Below are 19,295 nucleotides of genomic sequence, written 5' to 3'. Positions count from 1 at the left end.
TTGAGTTTTTACCAAAAAGTTCTATTTTGGTTTCATCTGACCATATGACATTCTCCCAATCCTCTTCTGGATCATCCAAATGCACTCTAGCAAACTTCAGACGGGCCTGGACATGTACTGGCTTAAGCAGGGGGACTCGTCTGGCACTGCAGGATTTGAGTCCCTGGCAGCGTAGTGTGTTACTGATGGTAGGCTTTGTTACTTTGGTCCCAGCTCTCTGCAGGTCATTCACTAGGTCCCCCCGTGTGGTTCTGGGATTTTTGCTCACCGTTCTTGTGATCATTTTGACCCCACGGGGTGAGATCTTGCGTGGAGCCCCAGATGGAGGGAGATTATCAGTGGTCTTGTATGTCTTCCATTTCCTAATAGTTGCTCCCATAGTTGATTTCTTCAAACCAAGCTGCTTATCTATTGCAGATTCAGTCTTCCCAGCCTGGTGCAGGTCTACAATTTTGTTTCTGGTGTCCTTTGACAGCTCTTTGGTCTTGGCCATAGTGGAGTTTGGAGTGTGACTGTTTGAGGTTGTGGACAGGTGTCTTTTATACTGATAACAAGTTCAAACAGGTGCCATTAATACAGGTAACGAGTGGAGGACAGAGGAGCCTCTTAAAGAAGAAGTTACAGGTCTGTGAGAGCCAGAAATCTTGCTTGTTTGTAGGTGACCAAATACTTATTTTCCACCATAATTTGCAAATAAATTCATAAAAAATCCTACAATGTGATTTTCTGCATTTTTCTTTCTCAATTTGTCTGTCATAGTTGACGTGTACCTATGATGAAAATTACAGGCCTCTCTCATCTTTTTAAGTGGGAGAACTTGCACAATTGGTGGCTGACTAAATACTTTTTTTCCCCACTGTACTTCCAAATTCTCTAAAACGACGTTGGAGGCGGCTTATGGTAGAGAAATAAACATTCAATTCTCTGGCAACAGCTCTGGTGGACATTCCTGCAGTCAGCATGCCAACTGCACATCCCTCAAAACTTGAGACATCTGTGGCATTGTGTTGTGTGACAAAACTGCACATTTTAGACTTGCCTTTTATTGTCCCCAGCACAAGGTGCACCTGTGTAATGATCAAGCTGTTTAATCAGCTTCTTGATATGCCACACCTAACAGGTGGATGGATTATCTTGGCAAAGGAGAAATGCTAATTTACAGGGATGCAAACAAATTTGTGCACAACATTTGAGAGAAATAAGCTTTTTGTGTGTATGGAACATTTCTGGGATCTTTTATTTCAGCTCATGAGACCAACATGTTGCATTTATATTTTTGTTCAGTTCATTAACTGATAAGCTAACACAAACATACAGAATGTACAACAGTGTCTCTGAAATGTTTGTGCTAGAAAGTAACTTAAAAGCCTATGTACAGTAATGCATTCCAACTTCATTTGACTGAAGGCGATGTTTCAGCAAGCGACCCACTTCTGAATTGGATATGATTAAACATACAGCAGTTTGCACAAACTGTTTGAGCATTTTGATTGCCCAATTACCCAAAGGTGACTTATGCAAGGTTACATAATCTTTAGATTATTTTGTAGGAAGTTGTGTTTGATCTACAAATGCTCAGATGCACAGATGTGATCATCATTATAGTAGATGAATATGGCGATGGGTGAATGTTTTTGCTAATCCAACCATGCCTCACAGGGACAGACCATAGAGCATGTGAACAAGCTTCATAATCATCTGCGATGAGAGGGGAAAAAAACAACATTGAAAAACTTTTTGTCCCATTGGTCAATTTTCTGAATCAAAAGGATTTCAATCCCTCTATGCTCCTCTGTGTTCATTCCCTTTGATGCCTTATATTCACAAGGAAATCATTTCTGACGACTGCACACCAGTCAGCTCCAATAACTCAACAATAAGTGCTCAGTTGAATAACAGTGCAGCCTAGTTACTGCCTGAACTGAGCATGCCCAGTGCCCACTAGTGTGGGGTTCAGCTGCTTGGTAGAAGGGTGCAGGAAGACTTGGCAGCTGCCTATGTAGTCTGGAAATGGAATGATGCTCCACTGTGTTTGGTTGGTACACTGCTCCCCTACCGCATGAAACTCCACTTTCAATGTAACAGTTCTGAAGAGTCTCAGGAGAGACGTCCATAGCTGGGCTCCCTGGTGTTTTATTTTTCTGGGTTTTGTTTTATGTGATTGATGTCAGAGAGAATCCCAGCTAGAGCCCCATCACTATGTTGACCTTTTTGAAAGTTAACATTTCTCTTTCTCTGTAAATGGCCATGGGCCTCCTCCATTTCTCCTTGGCTCATGTTAGTGGTGGTATGTATTGCTGGGAGAAGGATTGTGGGGAGATGAAATGGTCCTGAGGCTCTTTTAGCCGTCGTAGTGTGTACATCACTGACTGTGGCCATGTGGATCAGAATTAGCTCTCTGTTTCTAGTTTTCCTCTCTCGCTAGCTCTCTCTCTCGCTCTCATCACACCTCTCCTTTTCTCTCACATCTCTCTCTCTCTCACACGTGATCCCAGTCGTTAATTGATTCTCGGTTTTTGAGAGCTGACAAACTGAAAGGCCTGATTGCGGACAGCTGTGATGGTTGGAGGTTGAACAGTTGCTGGAAGGTGTTTACACTGTACAGGGAGGGCAACGCCTTAGCACCAGTGTGTGTCTCTCACTCTCTCTCTTTGTTGCCGATTAAAATTGGGTGGGGTGGTGGTGATAGTGGTGTGGGTGGTGAAGATAGTGGTGGGGGTGGGGGTGGTGGGGATGACAGGGGTCTCTGACAGCCCATAGCTAGCCTCAGGCTATTTGCATATAATCCAGAATGTTATGAAGAATGATCAGATGAACTGCAATTAATTGCAAAGTCCCTCTTTGCCATGAAAATGAACTTAATCCCCCAAAAACATTTCCACTGCATTTCAGCCCTGCCACAAAAGGACCAGCTGACATCATGTCAGTGATTCTCTCGTTAGCACAGGTGAGAGTGTTGACGAGGACAAGGCTGTAGATCACTCTGTCATGCTGATTGAGTTAGAATAACAGACTGGAAGCTTTAAAAGGATGGTGGTGCTTGAAATCATTGTTCTTCCTCTGTTAACCATGGTTACCTGCAAGGAAACACGTGCCGTCATCATTGCTTTGCACAAAAAGGGCTTCACAGGCAAGGATATTGCTGCTAGTAAGATTGCACCTAAATCAACAATTTATCGGATCATCAAGAACTTCAAGGAGAGAGGTTCAATTGTTGTGAAGAAGGCTTCAGGGCGCCCAAGAAAGTCCAGCAAGCGCCAGGACTGTCTCCTAAAGTTGATTCAGCTGCGGGATCAGGGCACCACCAGTGCAGTGCTTGCTCAGGAATGGCAGCAGGCAGGTGTGAGTGCATCTGCACGCACAGTGAAGCGAAGACTTTTGGAGGATGGCCTGGTGTCAAGAAGGGCAGAGAGGAAGCCACTTCTCTCCAGGAAAAACATCAGGGACAGACTGATATTCTGCAAAAGGTATAGGGATTGGACTGGTGAGGACTGGGGTAAAGTCATTTTCTCTGATGAATCCCCTTTCCGATTGTTTGGGGCATCCGGAAAAAAGCTTGTCCGGAGAAGACAAGGTGAGCGCTACCATCAGTCCTGTGTCATGCCAACAGTAAAGCATCCTGAGACCATTCATGTGTGGGGTTGCTTCTCAGCCAAGGGAGTGGGCTCACTCACAGTTTTGCCTAAGAACACAGCCATGAATAAAGAATGGTACCAACACATCCTCCAAGAGCAACTTCTCCCAACCATCCAAGAACAGATTGGTGACGAACAATACCTTTTCCAGCATGATGGAGCACCTTGCCATAAGGCAAAAGTGATAACTAAGTGGCTCGGGGAACAAAACATCAAAATTTTGGGTCCATGGCCAGGGAACTCCCCAGACCTTAATCCCATTAAGAACTTGTGGTCAATCCTCAAGAGGCGGGTGGACAAACAAAACCCCACAAATTCTGACAAACTCCAAGCATTGATTATGCAAGAATGGGCTGCCATCAGTCAGGATGTGGCCCAGAAGTTAATTGACAGCATGCCAGGGCGGATTGCAGAGGTCTTGAAAAAGAAGGGTCAACACTGCAAATATTGACTCTTTGCATAAACTTAATGTAATGGTCAATAAAAGCCTTTGACACTTATGGAATGCTTGTAATTATACTTCAGTATACCATAGTAACATCTGACAAAAATATCTAAAAACACTGAAGCAGCAAACTTTGTGAAGACCAATACTTGTGTCATTCTCAAAACTTTTGACCACGACTGTAGTCTGTATAATTATTGCAGAATTATTTCATTCATAACTTGTGGGTGTAGAAAACAACCTTGTTTTGGATTTTAATATCTCTTATAATTAAAATATGTTTTTAAATGCTAGGCCATGTGCTATGGGGATGGATGGAGAGAACTTAAGTTTGTTTGGCAAATCTGTCATACATGTTTGTTTCTGACAGACAATGCATATGTCATGTGTCACTTAGTTTTTCTGCTCTGTAAGTGTATCTCAATGCTATGTAGCGTAAGTGTCCAGTCTAACGTACTGTAGTATTAAACATCAATACAGCTACACATACAATAGGCCAAGCTCAAGGCATTTAAAAGCAAGAGAGAACAGAGACGCCTAATGCAGGAAATGACATTATACCACAACACCACTTAGAGGAATTACCACCACAACAGCTTTGTCAATCTACCACGAAAATTTAACAACACAAAGACATGTGTATAGCAGTCATCTGAAAAGATAGATTGAAGATTGCAGTATAATACACAATGAGTGATCGTTTGGTTTAGCACTGTATTGCTATGCTTGTGCCAGAGTCCCAAATGTCACCCTATTTCCTATGTAGTGCACTACTTTTGACCAGAGCGCTATGAGGATATGGAATAGGGTCCATTTGGGACGCAGCTGCCTTTTACCCATCCAGTTCTGTTCTGTATTCATCCCTGTGTTTCCCATGGTCCTCTGCAGGGAGTTTGGCTGGAGAGACCCAGAGCTGCCTGAGGTGATCCAGATGCTGCAGCACCAGTTCCCCTCGGTCCAGTCCAACGCTGCAGCCTACCTCCAACACCTGTGCTTCGGAGACAACAAGATAAAGTCTGAGGTAACCATGCACCGGTTGGGTCCGGATCCATACAGTTTCTACTGTGTGTGCTAGCTGGGGAACTTGTATCCACTGCTAGCCTCTCAGCATGTTCACTACATCATCTAAAATATAACATGCAGCAGTCCTTTTTGGTTTGGCTCACACCACATACAGTTGAAGTCAGAAGTTTACATACACCTTAGCCAAATACATTTAAACTCAGTTTTTCACAATTCCTGACATTTAATCCTAGTAAAAAAGTCCCTGCCTTAGGTCAGTTAGGATCACCACTTTATTTTAAGAATGTGAAATATATAATAATAGTAGAGAGAATTATTTATTTAACCTTTTATTTATTTCATCACATTCCCAGTGGGTCAGAAGTTTACATACACTCAATTAGTATTTGGTAGCATTGCCTTTAAATTGTTTAACTTGGGTCAAATGTTTCAGGTAGCCTTCCACAAGCTTCCCACAATAAGTTGGGTGAATTTTGGGCCATTCCTCCTGACAGGGTGTAACTGAGTCAGGTTTGTAGGCCTCCTTGCTCGCACACGCCTTTTCAGTTCTGCCCACAAATGTTCTATAGGATTGAGGTCAGGGCTTTGTGATGGCCACTCCAATACCTTGACTTTGTTGTCCTTAAGCCATTTTGCCACAACTTTGGAAGTATGCTTGGGGTCATTGTCCATTTGGAAGACCATTTGTGACCAAGCTTTAACTTCCTGACTGATGTCTTGAGATGTTGCTTCAATATATCCACATAATTTTCCTTCCTCATGATTCCATCTATTTCGTGAAGTGCACCAGTCCCTCCTGCAGCAAAGCACCCCCACAGCATGATGCTGCCACCCCCATGCTTCACGGTTGGGATGGTGTTCTTCGGCTTGCAAGCTACCTCCTTTTTCCTCCAAACATAACGATGGTCATTATGGCCAAACAGTTCTATTTTTGTTTCATCAGACCAGAGGACATTTCTCCAAAAAGTACAATCTTTGTCCCCATGTGCAGTTGCAAACCATAGTCTGGCTTTTTTATGGCGGTTTTCGAGCAGTGGCTTCTTTCTTGCTGAGCGGCCTTTCAGTTTATGTCGATATAGGACTCGTTTTACTGTGGATACAGTAGATACTTTAGTACCTGTTTCCTCCAGCATCTTCACAAGGTCCTTTGCTATTGTTCTGGGATTGATTTGCACTTTTTGCACCAAAGTATGTTCATCTCTAGGAGACAGAACGTGTCTCCTTCCTGAGCGGTATGACGGCTGCGTGGTCCCATGGTGTTTATACTTGCGTACTATTGTTTGTACAGATGAACGTGGTACCTTCAGGCGTTTGGAAATTGCTCCCAAGGATGAACCAGACTTGTGGAGGTCTACAATTCTTTTTCTGAGGTCTTGGCTGATTTCTTTAGATTTTCCCATGATGTCAAGCAAAGAGGCACTGAGTTTGAAGGTAGGACTTGAAATACATCCACAGGTACACCTCCAATTGTTATGATTTACCAGTATTAGAACCCAAATGCAGACAAGTACACCAAGCCAGAGAAGGTTTAACAGGTTTATTTAAAATGTCAATAGTCCAGGTTTCCAATAATAGGGGAAGAGCAAGTCCAGGTTACAGGGAGGGTAACAGATCCAGGTCAGGGCAGGTGTGGTACCGTAATGTCCTAGTGTCCGTGGTGAGTCCAAAAGAGAGGTCCGGTAGTGGAGAGCAGGATGGTGGTGGCAGGAGTGAAGCGGAGGCAGGAGTCAGGTTCCAAATATCTGTGGCACAGGAGAAAAAGTAAATAGAACAGGCCAAAACACAAAGAGCAAAAATAAACAGGTTGAGTCGGCAGCGAGACTAACATGGTCGTCTTGACTATGATCTGACGATGAGTGGTAAGTTTGACCGGGTCTTAAAGGCTGAGGTGATTATGGTGAATGAGCTGCAGCTGGAACCCTGACTCCCGCACACCAGACTTCACTCCTGCAATCAAGGACAGACAGAGGGGAGGGAGAGAGCAGAGAGAGAGCTACCTAGCAGCAGTAGGCCTAACAGTACCCCCCTCTACGGACGCCACCTGGCGGCCGACGGGGTTGATCGGGATGTAACCTATGAAACTCTCGGACCAGAGCAGGATCCACAATGAAGCTCCTGGGCACCCAGGAACGTTCCTCAGGACCATAACCCTCCCAATCCACCAGGTACTGGAAACCACGACCCCGGCGGCGAACATCCAGAAGTCGCCGGACAGTGTAGACCGGACCCCCACCCACGATCCTGGGCGGAGGAGGGGGACGAGAGGGCGGGCACAGAGGGCTAACCGACACAGGCTTAATCTGGGAAACATGAAAGGTGGAATGAACCCGTAGGGAGGCAGGAAGCTGTAGCTTAACCGCGCAGGGGTTAACAATAGACAGTATCTTGAACGGTCCTATAAAACGAGGCGCCATCTTCTTAGACTCCACCTTCAATGGAAGGTCCCGTGACTTCAGCCATACCTCTTGACCAGGAGAGTAACCGGGAGCCTGGGACCGGTGACGGTTGGCTTGCCTCTGCATGTACGCCGAAGCTCGGGACAGAGCTACCCTGGCCTTCCTCCAGACCTTGAAGCAGCGGCGCATGTGGGACTGCACCGAGGGTACCGCCAGTTCCCTCTCTTGAGAAGGGAACAGGGGAGGTTGATAACCCAGAGCACACAGAAAAGGAGACAAACCAGAGGAAGCGTTAGTCAAGGTGTTATGAGCATATTCCACCCAGGGGAGCATGGAGCTCCATGACCCAGGGTTAGACCCTGTGACACAGCCGAAGAGCGGTCTCCATCTCCTGGTTCGCTCTCTCGGCTTGCCCGTTGGTCTGGGGGTGATATCCAGAGGACAGGCTGGATGTAATGCCCAAAGCTTTACAGAAAGCTTTCCACACCTGGGAGACAAACTGGGGACCCCTGTCAGAGACAATATCCGTGGGTAGACCATGAGAGCGGAACACATGTTCAACCAAAATATCAGCCGTCTCTCTGGCAGTGGGCAGTTTAGGTAGGGCCAAAAAATGAGCGAACTTAGAAAAACGATCAATCACCGTAAGAATTACAGTCTTTCCAGACGAGGGGGGAAGTCCAGTGACAAAATCCATAGCGATATGCGACCAGGGCCGGCTGGGTATAGGTAGAGGTCGTAGATGACCAGCGCTGGCCTGGGTGGAGTTCTTACTTCGTGCACATACCGTACAAGCAGCAATGAAGGCTCGAGTGTCCGCCTCCATCGTGGCCCACCAGAACTTCCGTCGCACAAAGTCAAGGGTCCGCGAAACTCCAGGGTGACAGGTAAGGGGAGACGAGTGAGCCCACTGAAGTACCTGGGAGCGAGCAGACTCAGGGACAAACATCCGGTTAGGAGGACCCCTCCCAGGGTCAGCTTGATGATGTTGAGCCTGTCTAACAATCCCCTCGATGTCACATGTGACGACCGCAATACTGCAGGTAGGAGGCAAAATGGGTTCAGGGTTACTACCAGTATCAACAGCCGAATGAACACGAGACAGGGCGTCAGGCTTGACGTTGCGTGACCCAGGACGGTAAGACAGAGAAAAATTGAATCTCCCAAAAAATAGTGCCCACCTGGCTTGACGGGGGTTGAGCTGCTTCGCTGACTGGAGGTAAGCCAGATTCTTATGATCCGTCCAAACGATGAAGGGTTGTTCCGCCCCCTCCAACCAATGTCGCCACTCCTCGAGAGCCAGCTTAACGGCGAGCAGTTCACGATTGCCAACATCATAATTCCTCTCTGCCTGAGAAAGTTTCCTTGAGAGAAAAGCACAGGGATGCAGTTTGTTATCTTCAGGAGAACGCTGTGACAACACCGCACCTACCCCAGTGTCGGATGCATCCACCTCCACGACAAACTGGCGGTCGGGGTCCGGCTGCATCAGAATGGGAGCCGAGGCGAAGCGATGTTTCAGTTCTTCGAACGCTGATTCGGCCCCTTCATTCCAAGCGAACGGTCGTGAGATGGAGGTGAGAGCGGTGAGTGGCGCCGCAATGCGGCTGTAGTCCTTGATGAACCTCCTATAGAAGTTCGCAAACCCCAGAAATCGTTGAAGTTGTTTGCGGGTAGAGGGGGCTGGCCAGTCCGTGACAGCAGAGATCTTAGCTGGGTCCATCCGCAACTCCCCCTGAGCGATGATGTAACCCAAAAAAGAGGTCTCAGACACATGAAATTCACATTTCTCCATCTTCACAAACAGTTTGTTCTCCAACAACCTTTGCAACACCTGGCGCACATGCAGTTCATGTTCCTGGGAGGACTCTGAGAAAATCAAGATATCATCCAGATAGACAAAAACAAACCGATTCAACATGTCCCGAAGGACATCATTGACTAGTGCCTGAAAAACAGCAGGGGCATTAGACAACCCAAAAGGCATAACCAGATACTCAAAATGTCCCAAGGGTGTGTTGAAGGCAGTCTTCCATTCATCACCTTTACGAATGCGCACCAGGTGATACGCATTTCGTAGATCCAGTTTCGTAAAGATGGTAGCATCATGAAGGAGGGGAAAAGCAGAATTAATCAAAGGCAGAGAATACTTGTTCTTAATGGTGATGTTGTTAAGTCCACGGTAATCAATACAGGGTCTGAGGGTCTTATCCTTCTTAGCAACAAAAAAGAATCCCGCTCCTACAGGTGACGAGGAAGGACGCATAATACCTGCCGCCAAGGAGTCCCGAATGTAGTTCTCCATAGCCTCCGTCTCCGGCCGGGAGAGATTGTACAGGCGACTGCTGGGGAGCGGGGCTCCTGGCTGGAGGTCAATGGCACAGTCGTAAGGCCGGTGAGGAGGAAGAGAAGTAGCTCTGTGTTTGCAGAAAACGGATGCCAGGTCATGATACACGTCAGGAACATTAGAAAGATCCATGGACTCCAGTGGAGGTCGAGGCACAGTACTGGCAGGAGTCAGAGCAGAACACAAACAATTCACATGACAAAATGTGCTCCATGAAACAATTCTACCTGTCACCCAATCAATGTGTGGATTGTGTCTTATGAGCCAGGGGATACCAAGGACCAGAGGGGTCTGTGGGCAGTCGATAATATGGAATTGAATGTTCTCCTGATGATTTCCCGACACTCTAAGACAAACAGGAACAGTCTGATGGGTAATATGGGTCAACAATTGTCCATTCAGACCCTTAGCCTGCAGCGGACAGTCCATAGGAACAGTCTCCAAATCCATTTGTTGAGCCCACTCTCTATCCAAAAGCTTTCGTCTGCACCAGAGTCAATCAGCGCACTAACAGAGAGATTCTGGAACTGCCACTGGAGGGATGCCTGGAGCAGAATGCGGGGAGAAGAGGAAGAATCCGCTGCTCGGCTCACCAAAACTTCTCCCATTAATGATGAGCCGGCCCTTTTCCCGGACGAACTGGGCAGGAAGGAACGAAATGACCAGCTTCTCCACAATACAGGCAGACCCGAGCCTGAATGCGACGTGCACGCTCCTCTGAGGACAACCGTGCACGACCCACCTCCATGGCTTCGGGTTCAGTGCTCCTCGTATCGACTCGGGAAGACACGGCTTTCTCCGTAGGGAAGATGCGGGGAGGAGTTTGTTGATGACAGACAGGTTGCTTGGAACTAACACTCCTCTCCCGGCGGCGCTCCCGAATCCGATTATCCAACCTGATGGTGAGTGAAATAAGATTATCCAGCGTAGGCGATTCATCATATGACACCAATTCATCTTTTAAAGTCTCAGACAAAGCATTGATGAACACTCCTTGTAATGCCTCGTCATTCCAACCACTCACTGCTGCTAAAGTCCGAAACTCCACTGCCATCTCCGCCACACTGCGAGCCCCCTGCCGAAGAGAAAACAACCGTTTCGCAGCCTCCTTGCCTCGTACGGGGTGGTCAAAAACCTTCCTCATCTCAGTGGTGAAGGCAACGTAAGCGTTGCAAATGTCCGACTGACTCTCCCAGACCGCGGATCCCCAGGCACGAGCGGAACCGCTAGTAGAGTTGATAAGGTAGGCAATACGGGCTCTTTCTGAGGCGTAGGTGAGGGGCTGTTGTTCAAACACTAACGAGCATTGAGTCAAAAAATCGCCACAGGTTCCCATGTTCCCGTCATAGCGCTCTGGAGCAGGAACAAAAGGCTCTCTGATCTGGGCTGAAGGGGTAGTAAGGGCAGACACTTGATTGGTGAGTAATTGAACCTGATTAAGCAGCACCTGACTGTCCTCAGCAATCGTCTTAAACAGGGTATCATGTTGGCCAAGTAAAATGCCCTGATTGGCTATGGCAGTCCAAATTTGAGTGCACTCTGGGGTGGTATCCAAGCTACTGTCTGCTGGGTTCATGATGGTCAGATCATACTGTTATGATTTACCAGTATTAGAACCCAAATGCAGACAAGTACACCAAGCCAGAGAAGGTTTAACAGGTTTATTTAAAATGTCAATAGTCCAGGTTTCCAATAATAGGGGAAGAGCAAGTCCAGGTTACAGGGAGGGTAACAGATCCAGGTCAGGGCAGGTGTGGTACCGTAATGTCCTAGTGTCCGTGGTGAGTCCAAAAGAGAGGTCCGGTAGTGGAGAGCAGGATGGTGGTGGCAGGAGTGAAGCGGAGGCAGGAGTCAGGTTCCAAATATCTGTGGCACAGGAGAAAAAGTAAATAGAACAGGCCAAAACACAAAGAGCAAAAATAAACAGGTTGAGTCGGCAGCGAGACTAACATGGTCGTCTTGACTATGATCTGACGATGAGTGGTAAGTTTGACCGGGTCTTAAAGGCTGAGGTGATTATGGTGAATGAGCTGCAGCTGGAACCCTGACTCCCGCACACCAGACTTCACTCCTGCAATCAAGGACAGACAGAGGGGAGGGAGAGAGCAGAGAGAGAGCTACCTAGCAGCAGTAGGCCTAACACCAATTGACTCAAATGATGTCAATTAGCCTATCAGAAGCTTCTAAAGCCATGACATAATTTTCTGGAATTTTCCAAGCTGTTTAAAGGCACAGTCAACTTAGTGTATGTAAACTTCTGACCCACTGGAATTGTGATACAGTGAATTATAAGTGAAATAATCTGTCTGTAAACAATTGTTGGAAAAATGACTTGTGTCATGCACAAAGTAGATGTCCTAACCGACTTGCCAAAACTATAGTTTGTTAACAAGACATTTGTGGAGTGGTTGAAAAACGAGTTTTAATGACTCCAACCTAAGTGTATGTAAACTTCCGACTTCAACTGTATTTCTACTGCTGTGTGCTAGCTGGGACACTTGAGTCCACTGCTTATACATTATGAAATGTATAGGCCCCATAAAGTTGTTATACCAGTTGCTAACATCATATTGGGAGAATAGTCAGTGGGAGGGCGCTGGGCAGCTGGGGTCTGTTTCAGTTGAAACCTATAAAACATAGCAAAGTCCGCCTCTGCTCTCATGTTCAGTACATCATCTAAAATGTATACCTTTTGTGAAGCCTTTTGCGAGAATAATTCAGCTCAGGATAAATTCCAGGTGCTAGAATTGTGAATTCTTCTCACATTAGTGGATAGATAGTATTAACTACTCTTGCCTCATCTGATATGCCTCACCCGTATGCAGGGATGTTGGATAGCTTAGTGTGTGCGTGATATGTGGGTGATATGTGGGGACATTGACTGGTTGAGGTGGAGGGATGCTGAGATGGGGGGAGGTTGAGATGCAGGGATAGGAAGATGGAGGGATGGGGAGATGGAGGGATAAGTTGCAGGTCAGATGCCCTCTGGGAGGGATTGGAAGAAAGTCATTAGGTCAGCTGATGGCTTCTCCTGGAACACTGCTGACGCACATCTCATTGCCTCTCTCAGACTATGAGATATATCACACAGGCAACATGGGCAGACACACACACACACACACATCCGTGATTACACACATACACACCCCATAGGCATGCACACACATAGGCACACGCACACTATTTATAGTACTGCAAGGCAATGCACGTTAGCTGTGTGTGTCATGATGGTGCCTTCTCGCCTAGCAGTATCTTGGTTATTTTTGGACCAGAAGGCTGTGTGAAGGGAATGACTATTTACTGGGTGCTCTATTTTGATAACAGCAGAGCGAGGGAGTGTCTAGTAAGTGTCTTCATAAACAGTAGGGAATATACATACATACAGCATGTACTGGATAATGACAGCATGTAGCCTGCAATCTAGTGAGCCAGTGTCTATCACCTTTGCCAACACCTCTTTGGTTGTGCATTGACTGAATATGAATCAGCCATAAAATGGCACATGTACTGTAATAACAGATGCCATGATGGGGTAAAACCTTGTCACTAAATAAATTGTCAGTCAATTGGAGCAGAGAACCCAGATAAACAGGGTCTCTGATTTGTAATGATTTTTCTCCTCTGTGTTTAATTGGAGTTGAGAGGTACAGCAACAGCAGCAGTGCTGATCCATTCTGTTGGACCTGGCAGCACATCTGCTGACTGTTGGCACCACTCCTCCGGTGTGTGTGTGTGTGTGTGTGTGTGTGTCACTCTGCCAGGTCATCACTTCCTCTGTCACTCTGTCACTAATATGGCAGAACGCTATGGCAGCGTGTCCTGGGCCTTTCTGTCTGTGTGCAGCCACGTGTTTGACATGGCTCTAGTTTATTTATAGAGAAAAGGTACCTGAGTGAAATGAAGAATAGGATTTATATAGGGATGCCTCCAGGGATATTGTTGTCAATGCTGAAAACTATGACTAAGTATGACTTTTGTGGTAGACAATTGAACAGTCAAGAATATTAGCTACGCTATTGCATACATATTTGTACTGCTCTTGCTCTATCTATTCATTTTGATCCAGTGGATCCACTTACATCCTTCCTCTCCTCTCCCTGTTCCTCTCACCAGATCCGGAGGCAAGGAGGGATCCAGCTGCTGGTGGATCTACTAGATCACAGAATGACCGACGTTCACCGCAGCGCCTGTGGAGCTCTGAGGAACCTAGTGTACGGCAAGGCCAACGATGACAACAAGATCGCCCTGAAGAACTGTGGGGGGATCCCAGCCCTGGTCCGCCTGCTGAGGAAGACCACCGACATGGAGATCAGGGAGCTGCTCACAGGTTAACAGAGTTTGGTGACAAGTTATAACATAGAGAGACATAACATAGCCTTGCTATATGACATTATAAAGCATTATACCTGGATGCGTATGGAAGTGTTATCTCAAGTTTATACACAGAACTGTCACTGTTACTGGGGGCTGGATAACTACTATAGGCTGTAAAGGCAAAGAATCACAAAGGGAAGTTTCACATCAATATCCATAGTAGTGGGTCATCAATATAAGTCAGCTAGTTAAACACTGAATATGAAAACACGAATATCCACAAATGACTTGACTGGATAGAAATTTCATATTTTTGATGAGATACAATATGATGTGAAACTTCATCGGGGTATGGCACCACAGACATCTATTAAATGTTCTAAAAGTGAACATTGCCAAAAGGCACTTAGTCAATAAGAAGTCAGAGGTAAAATCCCCTAGTTATGTTTAGAGAGAGCATGTTGCTTCATCCTTTTATTATACATTTTTTACTGTAGAGAGGATTTTAAGACAGGAAACGCTTAGGAAATAAATGGTTTGTGCTGGTACTGTCTTAAAGGAGATTACTATATAAATTAGAAAGCAATTCAACGCTTGGAACACAGTCCCTCCTGTCACAAATTAATCAGGCTGCAGAAAACCTTCCCCGGCCCACAGGAATTCTGCCTATTCACTTCTTCACAGTGTGCGCCTGAGCCTCCTCTCCCCTTCCTGTGACTATGCATGGATTAATGGGACCATTTACCCGTCTTCTAGCCTTCCCTGAGCCTTCCCCGTGCCACCAACTGCCAAGGGGCGCCCTACTTAGGCATGCGGCGGTGGTTTATGACATCACAGTTAGCCAAACAAGGTTGTTGTTTCCCCCGCTGCTCTAGCAAGCCCCCCTTTTATGTAGAGGAGACCAAGATGATTATTCAGAAAGAATAAAGCTCTTTTTAATGGCGAATTTCTTGTCTCCTGAGATTAAAGATGTAGATTGTATCCTGGACTCCATGTGATGCAGAACAGGAACCCCTGTTGCTGCTCTTACACAGCCAGGGTACAATTAGTCTATTCTAGTGGAGGGATGGAGGGATAGGATGTGGCCTGGCTAGATTATGGTTAATCAAATTGCCCTGTAGTTCTCGGAGTAGATTCATTTAAAAGTAGTAGTAGTTGGAGGAGAATGGTAGAAATGTACAGACATCTATACGTCTTATTCCATCAGAGCTGGGATGTAGTTTATTTCTTCATATTTGTTTTGGTACCACAGTGACTCATTGTAAAGAGTGGCTGATTTGATTTGATTTGATTGGAATGTCATCTGCACTGAATCACTGTCGGCTCACGACATAGCGGCTGCGTCACCTGAACCATATAAAAACATCAGGTTACTAAAATGTAATTTCTGTCACCTTGACAACCTGCACAGTGCCCTCAACTTCCGCTACCCCCCGTAGAGATAATTTGGGTCCAGTTCTGCAGACGACCTGCTTTCTCCCCACGAAATGATGCTCTCGCACCGCCTGCCTCCCCGATGATGTAAGGCTGAGGCAATTAACCTCTTTCATCTATCCAGTGAAAGAAAAAAATCCATCAACTTTTTTTCCCACTGGAAGAAGATGATGTTATAGGCGGTTATTATCCGCCAAGCCCACCCTCGCCACCGCTATAGGCAGCAGCCCTTTCATTTTTGAAAACACAGAAATGCTGTCCGCCACCCCGAGCGTGGTAAAGTGATGCTCTCTGCAAGATTACTGTCTCCACTAATTATGAGCAATGCAGCTAGTTATTTAGAGCAGAGCAGACCACAAGGAAAATATCCCAACATGGCTGATAAGACTAAAGTAGATCTATGTAATGACATTGTTGTTGTGAGAGGAACGGGTGAAGAGTGACTGACTGCCTCACAACTGGTAATTGCAATAATAAATGCTACGGCTACGGTGTCCTAGGAGGGACATGACGTGGTGAAGGTCAACAAGAATTATAATGTGTTGGGCCAGCTTTCAAGGTCATTACAATCAGTGCTCTGAGTGTGTGTGTGTGTGTGCCCTCTGGTTTGATTTTTGATTTGATTTATTAGGATCCCCATTAGCTGACGCCAGTGGCGACAGCTAGTCTTACTGGGGTCCGACACGAGAACTAAAAATACATTACAGACAAAATAATTTACAATTTACATACATTTAAAAACATGAACATGTAGTGTGTGTTGCATATATCAGTTACACATACATGTCAGTACATACTGAACATACAACAAGTAGGTCACATGGGGGAGAGGCTTTGTGCCGTGAGGTGTTGCTTTATTTGTTGTTTTTTGGGGGGGGGTTGGGGTATGGAGGGTTGTAGAGTGAAGGACCCTCTCCTCCTCCTCCTCCTCCTCCTCCGGCCAGCTCTTGTGCTGTGTATGTATCTCAATCTTTGGCTGACAGCTGCTGCTCACTTCTTATCACCATCCATGGCAGAGTCACCATGTTCCTACCACATCCTACTGAAAGCAATTTATAGTGGCACATGAATCGGTTGTCTTTTATTGCCGCTGCAATTTAGGTTCAGTTGAAGTCATATGTAAATTAGGATGGTATACGCTCTGTGGACACGTATTGCCCCTGTTCAGTGTTTAGTAAAGCACCCCAGATTGAGGAGGAAGACTGAAGTCGTAGTCAGTGTGGTTAAAGAGGAGAGAGGAGAGCCCAGCTGCAGAGAGAGAGCGCTTCCTCCCTCTCTGTCTCTTTGTGGGTTACTCATACAGGCTGTGCCAAAGCCGCTGGCTTTGAATGTAATTGGTAGGTGAGAGAAAATTCCCTCATTTTTTTAGGTTGGCTGGTTTGCACATTAAATTACGGGGGAAAAAATATAAAAATCTATGAAGCCCCGGGTTCCCAGTTTATTGCACAATCACAACAGCTTCTCATTAATTCAAGACTAGGGGTGAAATATGCTGTTTTGTGACAAGTTATTAAACAGTTATAGAGCCTTACAGTTTTCAATTTTCTTTTTAATGTTTTGAAGAGTTTTTGTCCAACATGATCCTTATTTCAATTTCAGAGGAAGTATATTCAACTTTTGTTCTCCACAAAAATCTTTATACGATCCAGACCAGTTTCCACACTCATGTGCACAATATATCACCATTCCCTTCCCGGGATCTCTACACCTGACCGTTCTCCCAGGTTAAATCACTGTTCGTCAACGTCCTATCCTATCTGATGTTCTCTGTTCAGGTGTGCTGTGGAACCTGTCGTCGTGTGATGCCCTGAAGATGCCCATTATCCAGGACGCCCTGGCTGTGCTGACCAACGCTGTCATCATCCCCCACTCGGGCTGGGACACCTCGCCCCATCAAGAGGACCGCAAACTGCACCTGCACTCTTCCCAGGTGCTCCGCAACGCCACCGGCTGCCTCAGGTCAGTACTGTTACTGGACCCTCGAGTCAATCAATCAAATTTATTTGATAAAGCTTGCTAGCTTTTTACATCAGCAGTTGTCACAAAGTTATTTACATTTACCCAGCCTAGACCCCAAAGAGCAAGCAAAGCAGAAGTGAAAGCACAGTGGCAGGGTTAGAAGTTAGACGTCACAAGTCATGACAGTGTATGTCAACCTGAGGTTACATGCACTGGGTTGTAAGGTCTCTTCTGGGGACTATTCCTCTTCTTGGTGTAGCTTTCACTGAGAGCGGTCGGATTCTTTCAGGTGAATGTCTCCCTGCTTTGTCCCTGCCTGGCTTGCCTGCACACAGTTCCTTTGTGTTGGTAATGCAGGATGTAACACATTGCTCTTTCATTTTACATTTACATTTAAGTAATTTAGCAGACGCTCTTATCCAGAGCGACTTACAAATTGGTGCATTCAACTTAGTGGGACAACCCACTTTCACACATGAATACTCATGTAGCTTTGTCCGTATTGTGAGTATTGACTTGACGAATGAATGTTATTGATTAAGGACGTTTTATCACAGACAATGAATGCCACAAGTGTCAGACCGATTATGGGAGCACATGTAACATGCCTCTTCCCCATAATTACCAACATTATGAGGGATGTTGTGTGAAAACGGCATTAAAGCATTCTATAATTCTGGAATATTGTCAAAGACTTTCTGATTATAGCGCTGGCACCGGAAGAAAATTGGCTATGTGTCAAGTGTTTCTACTCTTTATATCTGGGCCCTTGTCTCCTGCGTACCAGCAAGAGAAGTGTCTGCGAAGAAGGAGAATAATGAGATCTTAGCTAATACATTGCCTGTCTGTTAATTTAGGGGTTATTCATTTTAGCTACAGTGCATTACCCTCTCTGTGCAATATGTCACCGCTTCTCTGTAGTGGTATTATCCGCTAATAGTTGATAGAAAGAAAACCATTAATATGCCGACACATTACCTTGTCAAAGCAGGAAGTGATTAATGAAAGGGAGGCGGACTTTGTGGGCACGCCTTGTTTCCATTGGCCACCAGACAGGTAGTCCTCTGCAGCACAACCAATCAGCACTGCAGCAGCGTGAAGTGGAAGGAAGCCCACTGTAAGTGAAATGTGCTGAGTCTTAATGCCTGCCTGTGATGAAGTATGACTGACTGTACAGTAAATCCCTGAGCTCAGCAGGCTAATTCATCTGTTTCATGGGTCGTTAAGGAACAACAGAACAGGAGCTTTGATTGAATATTTAATGTGTGGGACCAAGATGCCTCGCCACCTGCCGCCTCATCACACACCTGTCCCTCATCCTGTGACACTCACGCTGGCTGTCTTCAGAACAGAATCACCATGGCTGACAGCGTACGCAGCACGCTAGCTGACTGACATTCTTCACAGGGTGCCTCTCTGCCAGGGATCAGCTAGTGTCTAATGGGAGGAAGTGTGTCAATAGGACTATGGCCCACCTTGACAGCAAGAGAACATACTCACTATCACTATCGATCAGACTCACAATAGAGTCAACAAGCCCTTTTACCGTTAGATTGTCAGTGCACAAGAGTCAACAAGCCTATTGAAGATGCTCCATGTTCCCTTGTTCGTATCATTTCCTTTCATCTCTGGGGTCATCTCTTGTGTCTGGTCTACCCTGGGGTGGTCAGTGGGCAGTGACTGCTGTGTGTTGGAACGCCTGATAAAGGACCCTGTCTCTATCTAACCAGAGGCCATCTCTC

The 19,295-nt window shown here is 46.0% G+C and overlaps 1 protein-coding gene across 8 annotated transcripts in view; it reads left to right on the top strand.

Moving 5' to 3' along the window:
- Positions 1-19,295, top strand: part of LOC121535266 (catenin delta-2) — a 175,514-nt gene that overhangs the window by 142,356 nt on the left and 13,863 nt on the right. For all 8 annotated transcript variants that reach the window (XM_041842149.2, XM_041842153.2, XM_041842154.2 and 5 more), the window contains 3 exons: positions 4,969-5,101; positions 13,960-14,173; positions 17,370-17,553. In XM_041842149.2, coding sequence (XP_041698083.1) covers positions 4,969-5,101; positions 13,960-14,173; positions 17,370-17,553 — 531 coding nt within the window. The remainder of the gene's footprint in view (positions 1-4,968; positions 5,102-13,959; positions 14,174-17,369; positions 17,554-19,295) is intronic.

This window comes from Coregonus clupeaformis, chromosome 21 (genome assembly GCF_020615455.1).
Source record: "Coregonus clupeaformis isolate EN_2021a chromosome 21, ASM2061545v1, whole genome shotgun sequence".
In the NCBI taxonomy this organism is placed as follows: Eukaryota; Metazoa; Chordata; class Actinopteri; order Salmoniformes; family Salmonidae; genus Coregonus; species Coregonus clupeaformis.
The sequence above is the reverse complement of the archived record's forward strand: the minus strand, read 5'-3'. Positions and strand labels throughout refer to the sequence as shown.